General features: G+C 43.7%; 1 protein-coding gene across 6 annotated transcripts in view; it reads right to left on the reverse strand.

Annotated features, from left to right (window-relative positions):
* Nucleotides 1–16813, reverse strand: part of LOC138762226 (collagen alpha-2(I) chain-like) — a 512086-nt gene that overhangs the window by 262866 nt on the left and 232407 nt on the right. For all 6 annotated transcript variants that reach the window (XR_011356852.1, XM_069935862.1, XM_069935881.1 and 3 more), the window contains one exon: nucleotides 9258–9293. Coding sequence is in view for 5 of the 6 variants with exons in the window: in XM_069935862.1 (XP_069791963.1) it covers nucleotides 9258–9293 (36 nt within the window). In the remaining variant the exon portion in view is untranslated. The remainder of the gene's footprint in view (nucleotides 1–9257; nucleotides 9294–16813) is intronic.

Below are 16813 nucleotides of genomic sequence, written 5' to 3' on the forward strand. Positions count from 1 at the left end.
CTCCAAAGTATTTGCATTCTTCCTGTAATGAAGGGCTTTAGGTGTTTTAAAAGAAATAGGATGGGCAGTGTTACAGAGTCCAGAGGACCCCAAAAACCAGCAGCATTAGATATGCACCACAACACAGGATCACTTAAACAAAAGTAGTTTTTAATTATATTTGAACAAGAAAACAGAATTAAACTTTAACTTAATCTACCTAACTACTTAATCCCCCCACTAACACTAAGCACAGGTGTGTGTAATGTATATTTAAGATTAGTAAAGTTCTTTGGTTCACAGTCCAATCTCATTGGTTGCAGGCAATTCTTGTACTCTGCACAGAAGTTAGCATGAACAAAGCTCACCAGTCTTTGGTGCTTAACAGGCAAATGGTTACCACTCAGGAGGGTTCTTGCTGGTTTTCAGAGAGAGATTTCTTTTCCAGGACATCCACACTAATTCCTCTCAATCAGTCTTGCTGACAAAACTTGCCCCCTTCAGGGTTCTCCAGATGATCCTCTTTCTTTCAGGTCACCTTTCAGACCGCCAACCTCCTCCTTTGAACAGTCAGCCTTCCAAAGTTTGCCAGTGTGTTCTTCTGGAACTGATTTCTGTCTCTTCTCTATCTCTGTTTCACACCCTCCCTCTCTGAGAGCAAAACTGTTCTCCTCTGCCTGCAAAGATCACATGCTCTCCCAAGCAAGCTGCTGTCAATACTTTCTTGCCTCCTGCAAAAAGCATTCTGCAAAAGCCCTGCAAATATTCTGTGTTTTAAAATGTGTGTGTGTGCAAGCTGCTCTAACAATTCCTCCCAAACCACCTTGAAATACTCTGTCACAGCAGTAAGAGAGGGGTGGTGTAACATTACTAGTCATGGATAGTATCATGGCTGCAGAGGGAGTGACGGCTGTGTTAGTGTGGGTGGAAGGGAGCAATCACTGTACTGGGAGTAGTCTGTAGGTCCCCAAATAGCCCTCAGGATACTGAGGAACAGATAAGATGGCAGATTTTGGAATGGTGCAGACATTACAGGGTTGTTGTTATGGGAGACTTCAACTTCCCTAATATTGACTGGCACCTCCTGACTACAAGAGACATAGATGGGGCAGAATTTGTCATTATGTGAACCAGCCAAAGAGAGGAGAGGCCATCCTGGATCAGGTACTGGGCAATGAACCTGGTCAGATGTCAGTCCTCTCACTCGGGAGCATTAAATTTATAGTGACCACAACTCCCTGAACTTCAGCATAGCTATGGACAAGGATAAAAACAGACAAATGGGAAAGTGCTTAATTGGAGAATGGCTAATTATGATGGGATGAGACAGGAACTATAGAAAGTAAATTGGGAACAGACATTCATGGGAGGAAACAATGCGGACGATGTTTAGGAACCACTTGTACTGAGTTCAGGATAGGTTTGTCTCTTTGAGATGGGGAAAAAGATAGCAGGAAAAGGGAACCGTGGTTGACAAAACAGATGAGATAGCTAGTTAAGAGGAAGAAGAAACTCTACATTAGAATTAGGAAGCAAAATATAGGAAGGGCTCATGAGAATTATATGGTAGCCAGGAAGGAATTTAAGGAGAGCTCAAAGGGGACACAAGAAGGCCTTGGCAAGCACGATTAATGAGAACCATAAGGTGTTCTATGCATACGTGAAGAACAGAAGGATGATGAGAACGAAGGTGGGGCCACTTAAGGACAAAGGAGGCAATATGTGCCTGGAGATGGAAGAGGTTGATGAGGTCCTAAATTAATAATTTAATAATTAATAATTTGTTCAGTATTGGTCGAGGTGAAGTCAGAATAGAACAAGGTTGTGTGCTAGACAAATTAGATAAGAGGAAGTGCTGGATCTTATTAAAAACATTAAGATTGATAAATTGGATATACCCAAGATTGCTGTGGGAAGGGAGGGAAGATATATTTGGGGCATTGGCTATGATCTTTGCATCCGCCTTGAACACAGGGGAGGTGCCTGAGGATTGGAGAATGGCAAATGTAGTCCCCATGTTTAAAAAAGGTAATATGGAGAATCCTGGGAATTATAGACCGGTAAGTCTTACATCAGTTGTGTGCAAACAATTAGAGAGGATTATTAAGGACAGGAATTATGAGCATTTGGAGAAGTGGTCTTCTCAGAGATAGCATGGTTTGTAAGGGGAAGGTCATGTCTCATGAGCCTAAATTAGGTTTTTGAGGAGGTAACAAAAGAAATTGATTAAGGTAGGTGACTTGTTCAGAATGTCATGAGGCATGGGAGCCATAGAATCTTTGATGTGTGGATTAAAAATTGGCTTGCCTGTAGAAATCAGAGAGTAGAAGTGGTTGGAAACTATTCTGCTTGGAGGTCAGTGACTGGTGGAATTCTGCAGGGATCTGTTCTGGGACCACTGCTCTTTGTGATTACAGTACATTTGCAATTATCCAAAATGCTAGTGATCAGACGTTTTCATGCCAAGATTTTAAGGGACCTCTAGGCATCCAGACGAAATCAGAATGAGTTCCAGTCTCTGGTTTGGATACGTTCCCTCTGCAGAATGGAGATAAGGAACTAATGATGGGTTGCTTCCATGGGAAAATTATCTATTCGCTTTGCAGCAAACATTTAACTGCTAACCCACGCTGAAAACTGAAAAGTGTTTGCTGTGAATGACTTGCTCACCTTCTGAGTGAGATCTTCACTAAAACTAATGTCAGGCTTTCTAAATAGCTTGCATGAATATCTTTGGTGATAAACAGTATCAAAGAATGCCCCTCGGTGACAGCTAATACTTTGGGCATGTCCTGACTTTTAAAAGATGTTTAAGGTAGAAATTTTCTGACAAGGATATATCTGGCTGATATATCTGAAGTTGTGAATGTGACCCCAATTTCAACATTTAAGACAGGAACATGGATGGGAGGGGTATGAAGGAATATAGTCCATGTGCAGGTCAATGAGTCTAGGCAAAAAGATAGTTTAGCACAGATGAGATGGGCTGAATGCTCTATGCTGCTTCTCTTTGGCTTGGCTTCGTGGACGAAGATTTATGGAGGGGTAACATCCACGTCAGCTGCAGGCTCGTTTGTGACTGACAAGTCCAATGCGGGACAGGCAGACACGGTTGCAGCGGTTGCAAGGGAAAATTGGTTGGTTGGGGTTGGGTTTTGGGTTTTTCCTCCTTTGTCTTTTGTCAGTGAGGTGGGCTCTGCGGTCTTCTTCAAAGGAGGTTGCTGCCCACCGAACTGTGAGGCGCCAAGATGCACGGTTTGAGGCGATATCAGCTCACTGGCGGTGGTCAATGTGGCAGTCACCAAGAGATTTCTTTAGGCAGTCCTTGTACTTCTTCTTTGGTGCACCTCTGTCTCGGTGGCCAGTGGAGAGCTCACCATATAACACGATCTTGGGAAGGCGATGGTCCTCCATTCTGGAGACGTGACCCACCCAGTGCAATTTGATCTTCAGCAGCGTGGATTCGATGCTGTCGGCCTCTGCCATCTCGAGTACTTCGATGTTGGAGATGAAGTCGCTCCAATGAATGTTTTTTTTTTAATTTTTTATTTTTCACACCATAAATCACATTAGCCATGATATACACTATTTCTTTTTCACACATATACAGTGACTTTTTCTCCTCCCCCCTACTCCCAAGCCACACCCCCCCATCCCCCCCTCATCCATTTTAGGTATACAATCTAGGTTGCATTAAGCCAGTCAGACAATGTTGTCATTCAACAAAAATACATCAGAAATTCTACTGAGTCCATTCTTTTCTTTCCTTCTCCTTCCATCAACTTAGGTAATGTTTGTCCCCGGTAGGTTTTCGCTATTGTATTTAATGTAAGGCTCCTATACTTGTTCGAATATTTCAATATTATTTCTTAACCTATATGTTATTTTTTCTAATGGAATACATTTATTCATTTAAATTTAGTAGTTTCTTCCTTTTAATTTGGTTATGTATTCCATTAATATTTAAAGTCATATAGTTCAGCGTAGCCCTTTTATATTTTGTTTATCTTCTCTTTCCGTTTTTCCATCATTACCTTTCCTCCTTTTCCATTTCTGTTTTCTTATTTTCAACTCTTTATAAGACAACATTCCTACAACATCCAACATTTTCCTTATTCTCCTATTTCTATCTTATTTATCCCCAATCTCCCCTTCCCCTCCTGAGTTGTCCTTTATCCCTTGTCGGACAACCACATCTCCCCTCTCCATTTGGATTTGCGAATCCACTCGCAAGCGTCAACTGATTTTGCAGTGACCGCTATTTCCCCCCACCCCGCCCCCCCAGAAAAGATTTCACTTTTCATATGTCACAAAGGTCACTCTTTTAATTCCCTCCTTATTCTCTCTATTCCATTACCTTCCCTTATTCATTCTTGTCTATACTATCTATATTTTCCTCTAAGTACAGATACATTCACGTATGCACATTGTCTCTATTCACTCTTATACCTCTTTACCCGCATACATATCAATCGTGATCATTTTTACTCTCATTACCCGTCTTCATCCCTCAGTCTATTTTTGTCTTTACCCACATACATATCAATCGTGATCATTTTAACTCTCATTACCCGTCTTCCTCCCTCAGTCTATTTTTGTAATTGTTCTGCAAATTTTCGTGCTTCTTCTGGATCCGAGAATAGTCTGTTTTGTTGTCCTGGAATAAATATTTTCAATACCGCTGGATGCTTTAGTATAAATTTATACCCTTTCTTCCATAAAATCGCCTTTGCTGTATTGAACTCTTTTCTCTTCTTTAGGAGTTCAAAACTTATATCTGGATAAATGAAGATTTTTTGCCCTTTATACTCCAGTGGTTTGTTGCCCTCTCTTACTTTTTCCATTGTCTTCTCCAGTACCTTTTCTCTTGTAGTATATCTTAGGAATTTTACTACAATAGATCTTGGTTTTTGTTGTGGTTGTGGTTTAGAGGCCAATACTCTATGTGCCCTTTCTATTTCGATTTCTTGCTGTAGTTCTGGACATCCTAGGGTCTTAGGGATCCACTCTTTTATAAACTCCCTCATATTCTTGCCTTCTTCATCTTCCTTAAGGCCCACTATCTTTATGTTATTTCTTCTGTTATAATTTTCCATTGTATCTATTTTTTGAGCTAGTAGTTCTTGTGTCTCTTTAGTTTTTTTATTAGATTCCTCCAATTTCTTTTTTAAGTCTTCTACCTCCATTTCTGCTGCTACTGCCCGCTCTTCCATCTTGTCCATTTTCTTTCCCATTTCTGTTAAGGTCATCTCTATTTTATTCATTTTCTCTTCTGTGTTGTTTATTCTTTTTCTTAAATCCTTAAATTCCTGTGTTTGCCATTCTTTAAATGACTCCATGTATCCTTTAATAAGAGAAAGTATATCCTTTATCTTGCCTTTCTTTTCTTCTTCTATTTCACTGTACTCTTCCTCTTCCTCTTCTTCTTCCTCTGGGTTGGCCATCTGTTGTTTCTTTGATGCCCTTTCCTTCTCTTCTTTCTTGTTTCTATTGTCTTCTGTGGTCTCTTCTTGCTGCAGGTGTTCTGCAGCTGTCGTTGCCGGCTGTGGAGATCGACTCCCCAGCTGGTCCCCCCTCCCGTCGGTGTGTTTTTTTTCATTCGCATCGCGCATGCGCGATTCCTCGCGCATGCGCAGTTGCGCACTTTTACTCGGCTCAGCGAGCCATTTTTGTAGTCCATTATTTACCGACCTGAGGGAGCAGGTTTCTCTCTCCGCAGCGGGCCTCTTCGGACAGGTAAGGCCTTCACCTTTTTCCTCCTTTGTCTTCTCTTCCTCTCTTCTTACCGTTGCTTTCGATTTTTCTTTTTTTGTCGCCATCTTCTTTCCACCTTTATACTCACTTTTCTGTAACTTTTATTTCTGTGCCTTTGTGTTTTCTTTTGTTTTTCCCGACTTTTCTGGAGAGGGCTGGAGTTCACCGTCCGGCCACTACTCCATCACGTGACTCCTCCTCGCTCCAATGAATGTTGAGGATGGAGTGGAGACAACGCTGGTGGAAGCGTTCTAGGAGCCATAGGTGATGCCGGTAGAGGACCCATGATTCGGAGCCGAACAGGAGCGTGGGTATGAAAACAGCTCTGTACACGCTGATCTTTGTGTGTTTCTTCAGGTGGTTGTTTTTTCAGACTCTTTTGTGTAGTCTTCCAAAGGCGCTATTTGCCTTGGCGAGTCTGTTGTCTATCTCTTTGTCGATCCTTGCATCAGATGAAATGGTGCAGCCGAGGTAGTTGATCGTTTTGAGTTCAGTGTGCCCAATGGAGATGTGGGGGGCTGGTGGTCATGGTGGGGAGCTGGCTGATGGAGGACCTCAGTTTTCTTCAGGCTGACTTCCAGGCCAAACATTTTGGCAGTTTCCGCAAAACAGGACGTCAAGCGCTGAAGAGCTGGCTCTGAATGGGCAACTAAAGCGGCATCGTCTGCAAAGAGTAGTTCACGGACAAGTTGCTCGTGTCTTGGTGTGAGCTTGCAGGCGCCTCAGATTGAAGAGACTGCCAACTGTGCGGTACCGGATGTAAACAGCATCTTCATTGTTGAGGTCTTTCATGGCTTGTTTCATCATCATGCTGAAGAAGATTGAAAAGAGGGTTGGTGCGAGAACACAGCCTTGCTTCACGGCATTATTAATGGAGAAGGGTTCAGAGAGCTCATTGCTGTATCTGACCCGACCTTGTTGGTTTTCATGCAGTTGGATAACCATGTTGAGGAACTTTGGGGGGCATCCGAGGCGCTCTAGTATTTGCCAAAGCCCTTTCCTACTCACGGTGTCGAAGGCTTTGGTGAGGTCAACAAAGGTGATGTAGAGTCCTTTGTTTTGTTCTCTGCACTTTTCTTGGAGCTGTCTGAGCGCAAAGACCATGTCAGTAGTTCCTCTGTTTGCGCGAAAGCCGCACTGTGACTTTGCAGAAGTAGCAGATAACACTTACAGGACCATGTGATTGTGGTAAATGTCTGCCAAGCTGCCTGTGTCCACTCTTGCGAGCCTTGCTGTAGTAACATTGGCTGTTCATTATCTCTACTGTTAAGGATACTCCCCTTGGATATAACTGTATATGCATCTATTGTCTTTCATTATTGTACCATAAGTTTCTGCTAATAAAAGCCATGATTATTATTTGACCACATTGTCTTTGTCTACTTCATCAACTAGCTCTTCAGTTATGTAGAACATAGTACAGCACAGGAGCAGGCTCTTCCGTGCACACGTCTGTGCCAAATCAAACTAAAACTCTGCTGCTTGCACCTTTAGTGGGTGGTGATTTTACCCTGTAATCATGTTGAAGTTTTGGATCTGGAGCATGGGTTGCCGATGGTTTGGGACTGGACTCTGTGGAGCTGCGGAGGCTGTGGAAGTGCTGGAGGCGAGTCCACGGACACTTGGTGACTTGGTGGGGGGGCTCTCTTTTGCTTCTCTTCCACTGTTAGAGACACTGGACAATTTATACTGATGGTGAATCTTTGTCTGCCTGACTAAAGGAAATTTTGTGTTATATCACATTATCTGTTTTATTACATGATAATAAAGGAATCTTGAGCAATGCCTTTAATTATTTCATGAATCTCTACCATGTTCAATAACATCAATAGTCAAACTAATGCAATGTAACAAGGGTGCCTCAAATCTATGAAAATATTGTCTGCCATTTCCCTGGAATGGTCATGAGCTGAGAGCTTTAATTCCCTCTTCCTGCTACTCAATATTATTCCCCACTCGTGTGTGGGGAGGCTCCATTCCTGCACTTGGACTCAACAGCGTTAGTGTTTTGCAAACTTGTGTGGCATTCTATATGGTGGTTGGTTATCTGGCTGTTATTCAAGAGAGAAAAGAACTTGTGCTGAAGGGAACAAAGGCCTCTATCTGTTGCTCAAAGTGTATGCTGTAAGAACTGATCACAAACGATTGATTTTCCTTCCACAGAAGCCTGAAAGGTGTGGGCATTTTTGAAAGAATGGCATTTGTGTGATTAACTCAAGATTCTTTCGTCGCTATGTAATAAAACAGATATTACTACACAAAATTTGCTTTAGTCCCCCATAAGGCAGATAGATAAACCATCAGCAGAAATTACCTGAAGAGCCTCTTACGGTTGGAGAAATAGAAGAAAAAGAGAGTCCCCCAAAGTCACTGAGTGCCTATGGATTCGTCTCCAGTGCTCCTGCAGCTACCATGAAAGGCTCTGGTGCAAACCATCGGCAACCCGGGATTCGGATCTGAACCTCCAACACGATCAGGAGGCCTGAAGCACCTTCAGCATCCTCTTGTATCCCAGTTCTGTTACCTGATATCCCTTCAGTCAGTCTCAAGCCAGTCTCCATCAATCTACAGCTTGGTGTGGAATGATGGAGACTGACTTCAGTCATCAGCAATCTGCAGCCTGCACGGGTTCCTCGCTTCAAGTCATCAACAACCTTCCGCCCGGTGTGTTCTTCAGCCGCAAAGCTCCCCACTGATCAGTCACCAGAGCCATTGTGGCTGAGGGTCGTCAGCTCTGCTTCTCCACGGTAAGTATTCTCCCCATCTTTTGGTGCCCTGTGCCCCGTCCTCTGCTTCCGCAGAATCCGTAACCACTCTAGGCTGCTGCCAAACACAGGCATTGCCATCTTGGGCCCAATCCCCACTGTGGTGGGATTTTAAAACCACCCACTGTTGGCTCCTTTAATGGGCTATTTAAAGCCTGTATTGAACCACTGGTAGTTAGTCTGGGCAGCGCTGTCTCTCCTTTCCTTGCTCTCCACGGGTCTATACCAGCAGCAGTTCTGCTATTTAGTAACTCCAGCAGCAACACCATTTTCTTTGCAGCACCAGCAGGAGATGGGAGACATTTGGAAAAAGCTGTCAAATCTATGGTTAAAATTACATTCAGATTGACCTGCAAAAGTGTGGAGACCCTTATAATAATTTTACTGCATTCCTATTCCTTCCATTTTATATTATCAATCTCACCACTGTTCTTTTGCCAGACACAACAAGGAGGGGCTCTGTAGCCAGTCATGCATCAACATCAGGCTTTGGTTTCTATTATATATTTCAATTTCAACTCAATACCACAGATAAACCTACATGAAGGTGCATCTTATTGCTGAAGATGGGAAGGAAGCAAATGCTAAATAATTAGGACTAATTTCTATCCTAAAATCATCACTTCTCCTCCTTAATATATCGAACGTGGAGAGTTGAAATGCCTAATTTAGAGTCAATATGAGACTGCATGACAAGGAATGCAAACAGCATTGGAAACTCCAGGAAATTGTGTTGTATTTCTTAAAATCACAACTCACTTGATCTCCTTTTGGTCCTGCTAGTCCTGGGTTACCCTAATTTGGGGAAAAAAAAGAAATGTGAAATCTCAAAAGCAAACTCGTTAAATCAAAATTATATTAATTTTCATTTTTAATGTTAAAACATAGCAATGAAATTTGAACAGTTTACTATTTCATCTGAAGCGCATCATTGTTTTGGAGCCACACATTTTTCACAATTACTGCTCCACGTTAGACATACAGTACAACATAGATACAGCACGGTAACAGGTCCTTCCAGCCAATGAGCCTACGTTGCCAAAATTCACCCAATAAACTTATAACCCCCGGTATGTTTTGAAGGGTGGGATGAAACCCCATCACCCGGAGGAAACCTGTGCACACGGGGAGAATGTACAAACTCTACAGACAGCACCAGATTCAAACCCAGGTCATTGGAGCTGTAATAGCATTGCACTAATCGCTACACTACCTTTCCACCCCAAATATCGTGTTATATAGTAGTTTTCCTTCCAGGTAACGCTCATGCCAGTAATGTGAACACCAATTATCACACATACCACGAATCAGTGACAAAGCTTACTTTGAGAGCAGTGCAGCTCAGCACCTCATATAGAGTACAAATAGGAAACAGCACAGAAGTGCAAGGTCACAGAGAGAGATCAGTTGACATGGAGCAAAGGTAACATAATTTTACTATTTTGAGGATCATTCAAGAGACTGGTAACAGTGGGAAAGAAACTGCCCTTGTATTTGGTTGTGTGTGACCTCACTCTCATGAATATTCTTCCTGACATGTCGTGGGGTTGATAGTGGGATTGGGGTGGGATGGATCTTTTAATATGTTGGCTGCTTTTTGGGAAGGGGAGGAAGGGGGGAGGGGGTTGATGGACTGTGTCACATCACAACCCATTCATGTACTGAATAACTGTAGAAATAATTGGTTCCAATCTTCATTAAAAAAAAACCAGGCAGTTCTGCATCTCAGATACCTCATCACAATTTTTCATCATGATTGGACTTGTGACCGGAGATTTTTTAAAATATGATTTAAAAATGTGAGCAGATTAATTCCCCTGAAACCTGCATTACACACAGGGGTGTGCTGAAGCATGTTTTAAACAATTTCAATTAAAAAAAATCAATGATACAGGGCAGGAGAAGGCCTTTCTTCCCCCATGAAATCTGCACTGCCCAATTACAGCCAATTAGCATGTGTTTTGGAACATGGGAAGAAACCGGAGCACCTGAAGGTAATCCAAGCAGGTCAGGGGAGAACGTACTCATTGCTAAGAGACAGTGCTGGACTCAAACCCAGGTCGCTGGTGCTGTAATAGCGTGGCACTAACTACCACACTAACTGTGCTGCCCAAGAAAAGAGTTGAATACTTGGGACACTTTTGGGGGAAAAAATCAGGTAGCAATTTAGCAACAAGATTTTACAATCCTGGGTGCTTTAATTTCTATTCACTAGCAGTAAATGCCAAACAATATTTGTACTAATCAGTTTTGACATGAAATAATTTACCTCTGATAGAAATTATGCAAATACTATGGCAGAGCGAAAGCTCACGTCTTGGCAGAAGTCACAGTGCAAGCACAATGTTAGCGCAGTGATTAGTGTGAAGTTTTTATAGTGCTAGCTCAACCCGGGTTCGAATCCACTGCTGCCTGTAAGGAATTTATATGTTCTCCCAGTGCCTGCGTGGTTTTTTCCCTGGATAGTACAGCTTCCTCCCGTCCACCAAAATGTACAGAGTTTGAGGTTAATATAAATTTAATTGGGCAGCATGGGTTGCAATGACTGGAATTGGCTTCTACCGTGCTGTAAATACATCTTTTTAAAAAAAATCTTCTCAGGGAAATGCACTGGCCTGAAAATACACTCACCCACCAGTCACTTACTTCAACACACACACTGAATGATTCATGAAGAAAACGAAACATTTGCATGCATGAATTTTAACAAGGCTTTTGATAGCATACTGAAAGGGGATTTATTCATAAAACAAAAGATTCTGAGATGAAAGGAGAAGAGATATTAATGGAAGCTGTATACTGTGGCAGGCGAACTGGCCCCACTTGTCACACACGCGGCAGGGCAGCCGGCCAAAATGGCGTCGTCGGGGGGTTTCCTCCCGACCTCGGCACCGGGCTCAGAAGCCCATGCTTGACGACCCACGTGACGCCCAGGTGACATTGAGGCCCCCCAGCACGGTTCTCAGCCAGGTCCGGGCTGGGAGTATAAGACCAGCCAGGCAGCCTGCAATAAATCAATTTTGCTCACTGAACTCAACCCGTGTGATCCTTCAGTTAGCAGTGTAGCCGCAGCTACAATACATTCTTATTTTATAACAGTAAAGACTATTTAGAGGTACAGTACTTTGCAAGCTGAACTGAGGAGCAAGAAACTCCTGAGCAACCGGAAACCGTGAAAGGTGCACTTGGATCTAAAGAAATCTGTCGAGGTATCAATGCTCAAATTCCTTCCTTCCACAATGTGACATCCAAAAGGTATATCGCATCACTGGCATGTGAAAGAAGCCATCTTCTCCATCAACTAGTGAATGATAATCTCATAATTACAGTGTTACTTGTATTTTGGCTGTCAGTGGGAGTATTTAAGGCAGAGATTGATTAGTCAGGGCATTAAAGATTATGGGAGATGGCCAGGTAGTGGGACTGAGTGGGAACATGTTCAGCTCTTGATCAAATGGCAGGGTAGACTTGATGGGCTGTTTAGCCCATTTCTGCTCCTATGTTTTATGGTCTTAATAACATATGCAGAGATATTGGTAATGAACACACAATTTATCTTACTAAAGCAGGTAGGTTATTTAAACTGGGAGGATATAGTTTGATATTCCCAGTCTTGAATTACTCCAGCTATGTGCAATGAAGCTAGCCACTTGCAGAAATACATTACACATGATAAGTAATTTCAAATAAAGATGCAAATGAATCCTTGTACTATGTTAGACAGTAAGATGTGAAATAAATCAATACTCCTTTGGTTGAAATAAGATTTTTAAAAATGCTAATTTGTTTTGCGGAAACTTCCAAAATGTTTGGCCTGGAAGTCAGCCTGAAGAAAACTGAGGTCCTCCATCAGCCCCCCCCCCCACATCTCCATTGGGCACACTGAACTCAAAACGGTTAACTACCTCGGCTGCACCATTTTATCTGATGCAAGGATCGACAAAGAGATAGGCAACAGACTCGCCAAAGCAAATAGCGCCTTTGGAAGACTACACAATAGAGTCTGGAAAAACAACCACCTGAAGAAACACACAAAGATCAGCGGGTACAGAGCTGTTGTCATACCCACGCTCCTGTTCGGCTCCAAATCATGGGTCCTCTACCGGCATCACCTACGGCTCCTAGAACGCTTCCATCAGCACTGTCTCCACTCCATCCTCAACATTCTTTGGAGTGACTTCATCACCAACATCGAAGTACTAGAGCTGGCAGAGTCCGCAAGCATCGAATCCATGCTGCTGAAGACCCAACTGCGCTGGGTGGGTCATGTCTCCAGAATGGAGGACCATCGCCTTCCCAAGATCGTGTTCTATGACGAGCTCTCCGCTGGCCACCATGACAGAGGTGCACCAAAGAAGAGGTACAAGGACTGCTAAAAGAAATCTCTTGGTGTCTGCCACATTGACCACCGCCAGTGGGCTGATATCGCCTCCAACCGTGCATCTTGGCACCTCACAGTTCGGCGGGCAACAACCTACTTTGAAGAAGACTGCAGAGCCCACCTCACTGACAAAAGACAAAGGAGGAAAAACCCAACACCCAACCCCAACCATCCAATTTTCCCTTGCAACCGCTGCAACCGTGCCTGCCTGTCCCGCATCGGACTTGTCAGTCACCAACGAGCCTGCAGCAGATGTGGACATACCCCTCCATAAATCTTCGTTCGCGAAGCCAAGCCAAAGAATTGGCACATATGTTGGACCTGAATCCATAATGGAATAGCTTAAGTTTAAAAAAAAACACACCTTTAACCATGTACTTTAAACTCTTTATGGAAACTGTAAAATGTTCATTCAGTAATTATCCCAGTTAAAATCTTGCATCTTAATTCCCACTGGAACCAATGAATAAGAAGTACTGCAAATGTGGGTTTGGAGAGGAGTTGGTGACACTGCCAACACTGGAACAAATGGAAGGCACGCAGACATCTTCAACGACGCGCCCACTCACAACTTCGTGAGTTCACCAGTCATCAATACAGGGACAAGTGTCATGGAGTCATACACCATGGAACAGGCCCTTCAACCCAACTCATCCATGCTGACCAAGTTGACATTCTGGGTCACTGCATTTGATCCATATTCTGCTATGCCCTTCTATCCATTCAGGAGTTTGAATGTCTAAATTGTGTTCACTTTTACAGACTCCCCCCCCCCGAGTGAAGCTGCTGCCCTTCAAATCCCTCTTAAATTGCACGGGTATATCACAGGGCTGTGTGCTTAGCCCGCTCCTGTTCATGCTACTGGCCCACGATCCAGTTTCAACAGTGTCATCAAGTTTCCAGATGACACAAGAGTACTTGGCCTCAACAGCAACAACAATGAGCCACACTACAGAGAGGTGGAAAATTTCATGATATGGTGCAAGAGTAACAACCAGAGTCTCAACATTGACAAGATGAAGGAGATGATCTTGGCGGACCAGAAACGACTACCCTCCATTACACATCAATAACTCTAATGGAGAGTGGAGAGCACCAGGTTCCTCACAGTCCACTTAACAAGTGACCTATCCTGGGCACTCAACATTTTCTCACTTGTCAGGAAGGCGCAACAGTGACTGTACTTCCTGGGAAGAGTAAAGCAGGCAAGGCTATCACTACCATTATGGCAACCTTCTACAAGAACTCTTATCAAAAGCATACTGGCAGGCTGCATCACAGTACAGATGCAGTAGAGAATTAGATCGGAGGTCAATCACAGGACCGTAAGAGCAGCAGAGGGGATCACTGGGGCCTCCCTCCGTGTCCATCGACATGATCTACTGGGATCGTTATCTGAAGAAGGTGCACAAAATCACTGAGGACCCCTACAACTTCGCACACAGGATCTTTCAGCTACTCCCATTGGGAAAGAGATTAAAGAGTATCAGAGACAGAACACCAGACTGAGAAGCATCTTCTTCTCAGAGCTGTCACAGACTTTATCAAAACAGTTGTGGACAAGTGTGTCCCCACCAAATCGTTCAGGGTTTTCCCCAACCAGAAGCCCTGGATGAACAATGAAATATGGAACCTGCTGAGAACCAGATCACAGGTATTTAAGTCTGGAGATCCAGGTCACTACGCAAGGAACTGGTACAACCTGTGGAAAGCCATCTACTGGGGGAAATGGAGTTTCCATATGAAAATAGAAACAATAAAGAATACTCAACAGTTGTGGCAGATCCTAAATGACAAAACCTGCTACAAAATCAAATCCAGTACATTAGGAGATGGCAAAATTTCACTCCCAGATGAACTTAATCCCTTCTACGCCCAATTTGACTACAAGAATAAGGATGAACCACCATTGCATATCCACATGTCCCTTGATGATCTTCTCCTGTCCATATCCAAGAATGACGTGTGGCTGCCTTCAGGAGAGTGAATCCGAGAAAAGCATCAGGTTCGGATGGAGTACCTGGCTGAGTTTTAAAAGCCTGTGCTGACCAACTTGCCAATGTATTCATGGATATCTTCAACATCTCACTCCATCAGGCATGAGGCCCACCTGTTTCAAACAGGTGTCAATCGTACTGATGCTCAAGAGTGTGGAAACCAGCTTAAATGACTATCGACCAGTGGCACTCACATCAACAGTGATGAAGTGTTTTGACAGGTGAGTGTTAAAAGATATCAGCTCCTGTCTGAGCAGTGAAATGGATCCTTTCCAATTTGCCTATCACCACATCAACAGGTCTACGGCAGATGGCATCTCACTGGCTCTACACACAGCCCTAGAACACCTGGACAGCAAAGATGCATACATCCGATGCTCTTTATCGCCAACAGTTCAACACTTAACACCCTCATTCCCTAAATATTGACCAGTAAACACCAAGAGCTGGGACTCAACACCCCACTGTGTAATTGAATCATGAATTTCCTCACCTCCAGACCACAATCAGTGAGGATTGGTAAGAACATCTCCTCCACAAGCTCCATCAATACCAGTGCTCCTCACAGCAGTGTTCTGAGCCCCCTGCTCTACTCGCTATACATCTATGACTGTGTGGCTCAGTATGCCAACAACATCATCTAGAAATTTACTGATGATACCACAGTATTGGGGTACTCGAGATGGCAGAGGTCAACAGCATCGAATCCACGCTGCTGAAGATCCAGCTGCGCTGGATGGGTCACGTCTCCAGAATGGAGGACCATCGCCTTCCCAAGATCGTGTTATATGGCGAGCTCTCCACTGGCCACCGTGACAGAGGTGCACCAAAGAAAAGGTACAAGGACTGCCTAAAGAAATCTCTTGGTGCCTGCCACATTGACCACCGCCAGTGGGCTGATAACGCCTCAAACCGTGCATCTTGGCGCCTCACAGTTTGGCGGGCAGCAACCTCCTTTGAAGAAGACCGCAGAGCCCACCTCACTGACAAAAGGCAAAGGAGGAAAAATCCAACACCCAACCCCAACCAACCAATTTTCCCCTGCAACCGCTGCAATCGTGTCTGCCTGTCCCGCATCGGACTTGTCAGCCACAAACGAGCCTGCAGCTGACGTGGACTTTTTACCCCCTCCATAAATCTTCGTCCGCGAAGCCAAGCCAAAGCAAAGATTGGGATATATAAAAATGGAGAATAAGCCAGCATACCGGAGGGAGACTGCAAACCTGGCTGAATGGTGCACCAACAACCTCGCACTCAATGTCACCAAAACGAAGGAGCTGATTGATGACTTCAGAAAGGTTAAACTAGAGGTGTGTAATCCAGTGATCATTGGGGGAAGTGGAGGTGGAGAGGGTGAGAATATTTGAGTACTTAGGAGTCACCATCTTGGATGATTTCTCTTAGACCCAACATAAAAATGGCTTCATAAAGAAAGTACATCCTTGGGAGTTTGTGGAGGTTTGTTATGACATCGGAAACTTTGGCAAATGTCTACAGATAGTGTTCTGACCAGTTGTATTTCTGTTATGGGGAGTATGAAACCCTGCAAAAGGTCGTGGACACAGCCCAGGACAACATGGGAAAAACCTTCCTCACCATTGAAAACATCTACAGCAAACCTGCTGTCAAAGAGCAGCAGCAGCAATCACCAGCCAGGAAAGAGGTATAGGCACCACTAGGTTCAGGAACAGCTGCTCCCTTCCACCATTAGACTCCTCAACAAACTCAATCACGGACTTATTTAAGAACTCTTACTTTGCACTTTATTGATTTTTTTCCTCTCTATATTGTACAGTCAGCTTGTTTACATTTCTTTATTTGTTTGTTTACATGTGTACATAATGTGTAGTTATTTTGCACTACCAATAAGCGGTAACTCTGCCTGGCCCGCAGGAAAAAGAATCTGAGGGTTATACTCTGACAATAAATCTGAAATC

The sequence above is a fragment of the Narcine bancroftii genome, chromosome 1 (genome assembly GCF_036971445.1).
Source record: "Narcine bancroftii isolate sNarBan1 chromosome 1, sNarBan1.hap1, whole genome shotgun sequence".
Classification (NCBI taxonomy): domain Eukaryota; kingdom Metazoa; phylum Chordata; class Chondrichthyes; order Torpediniformes; family Narcinidae; genus Narcine; species Narcine bancroftii.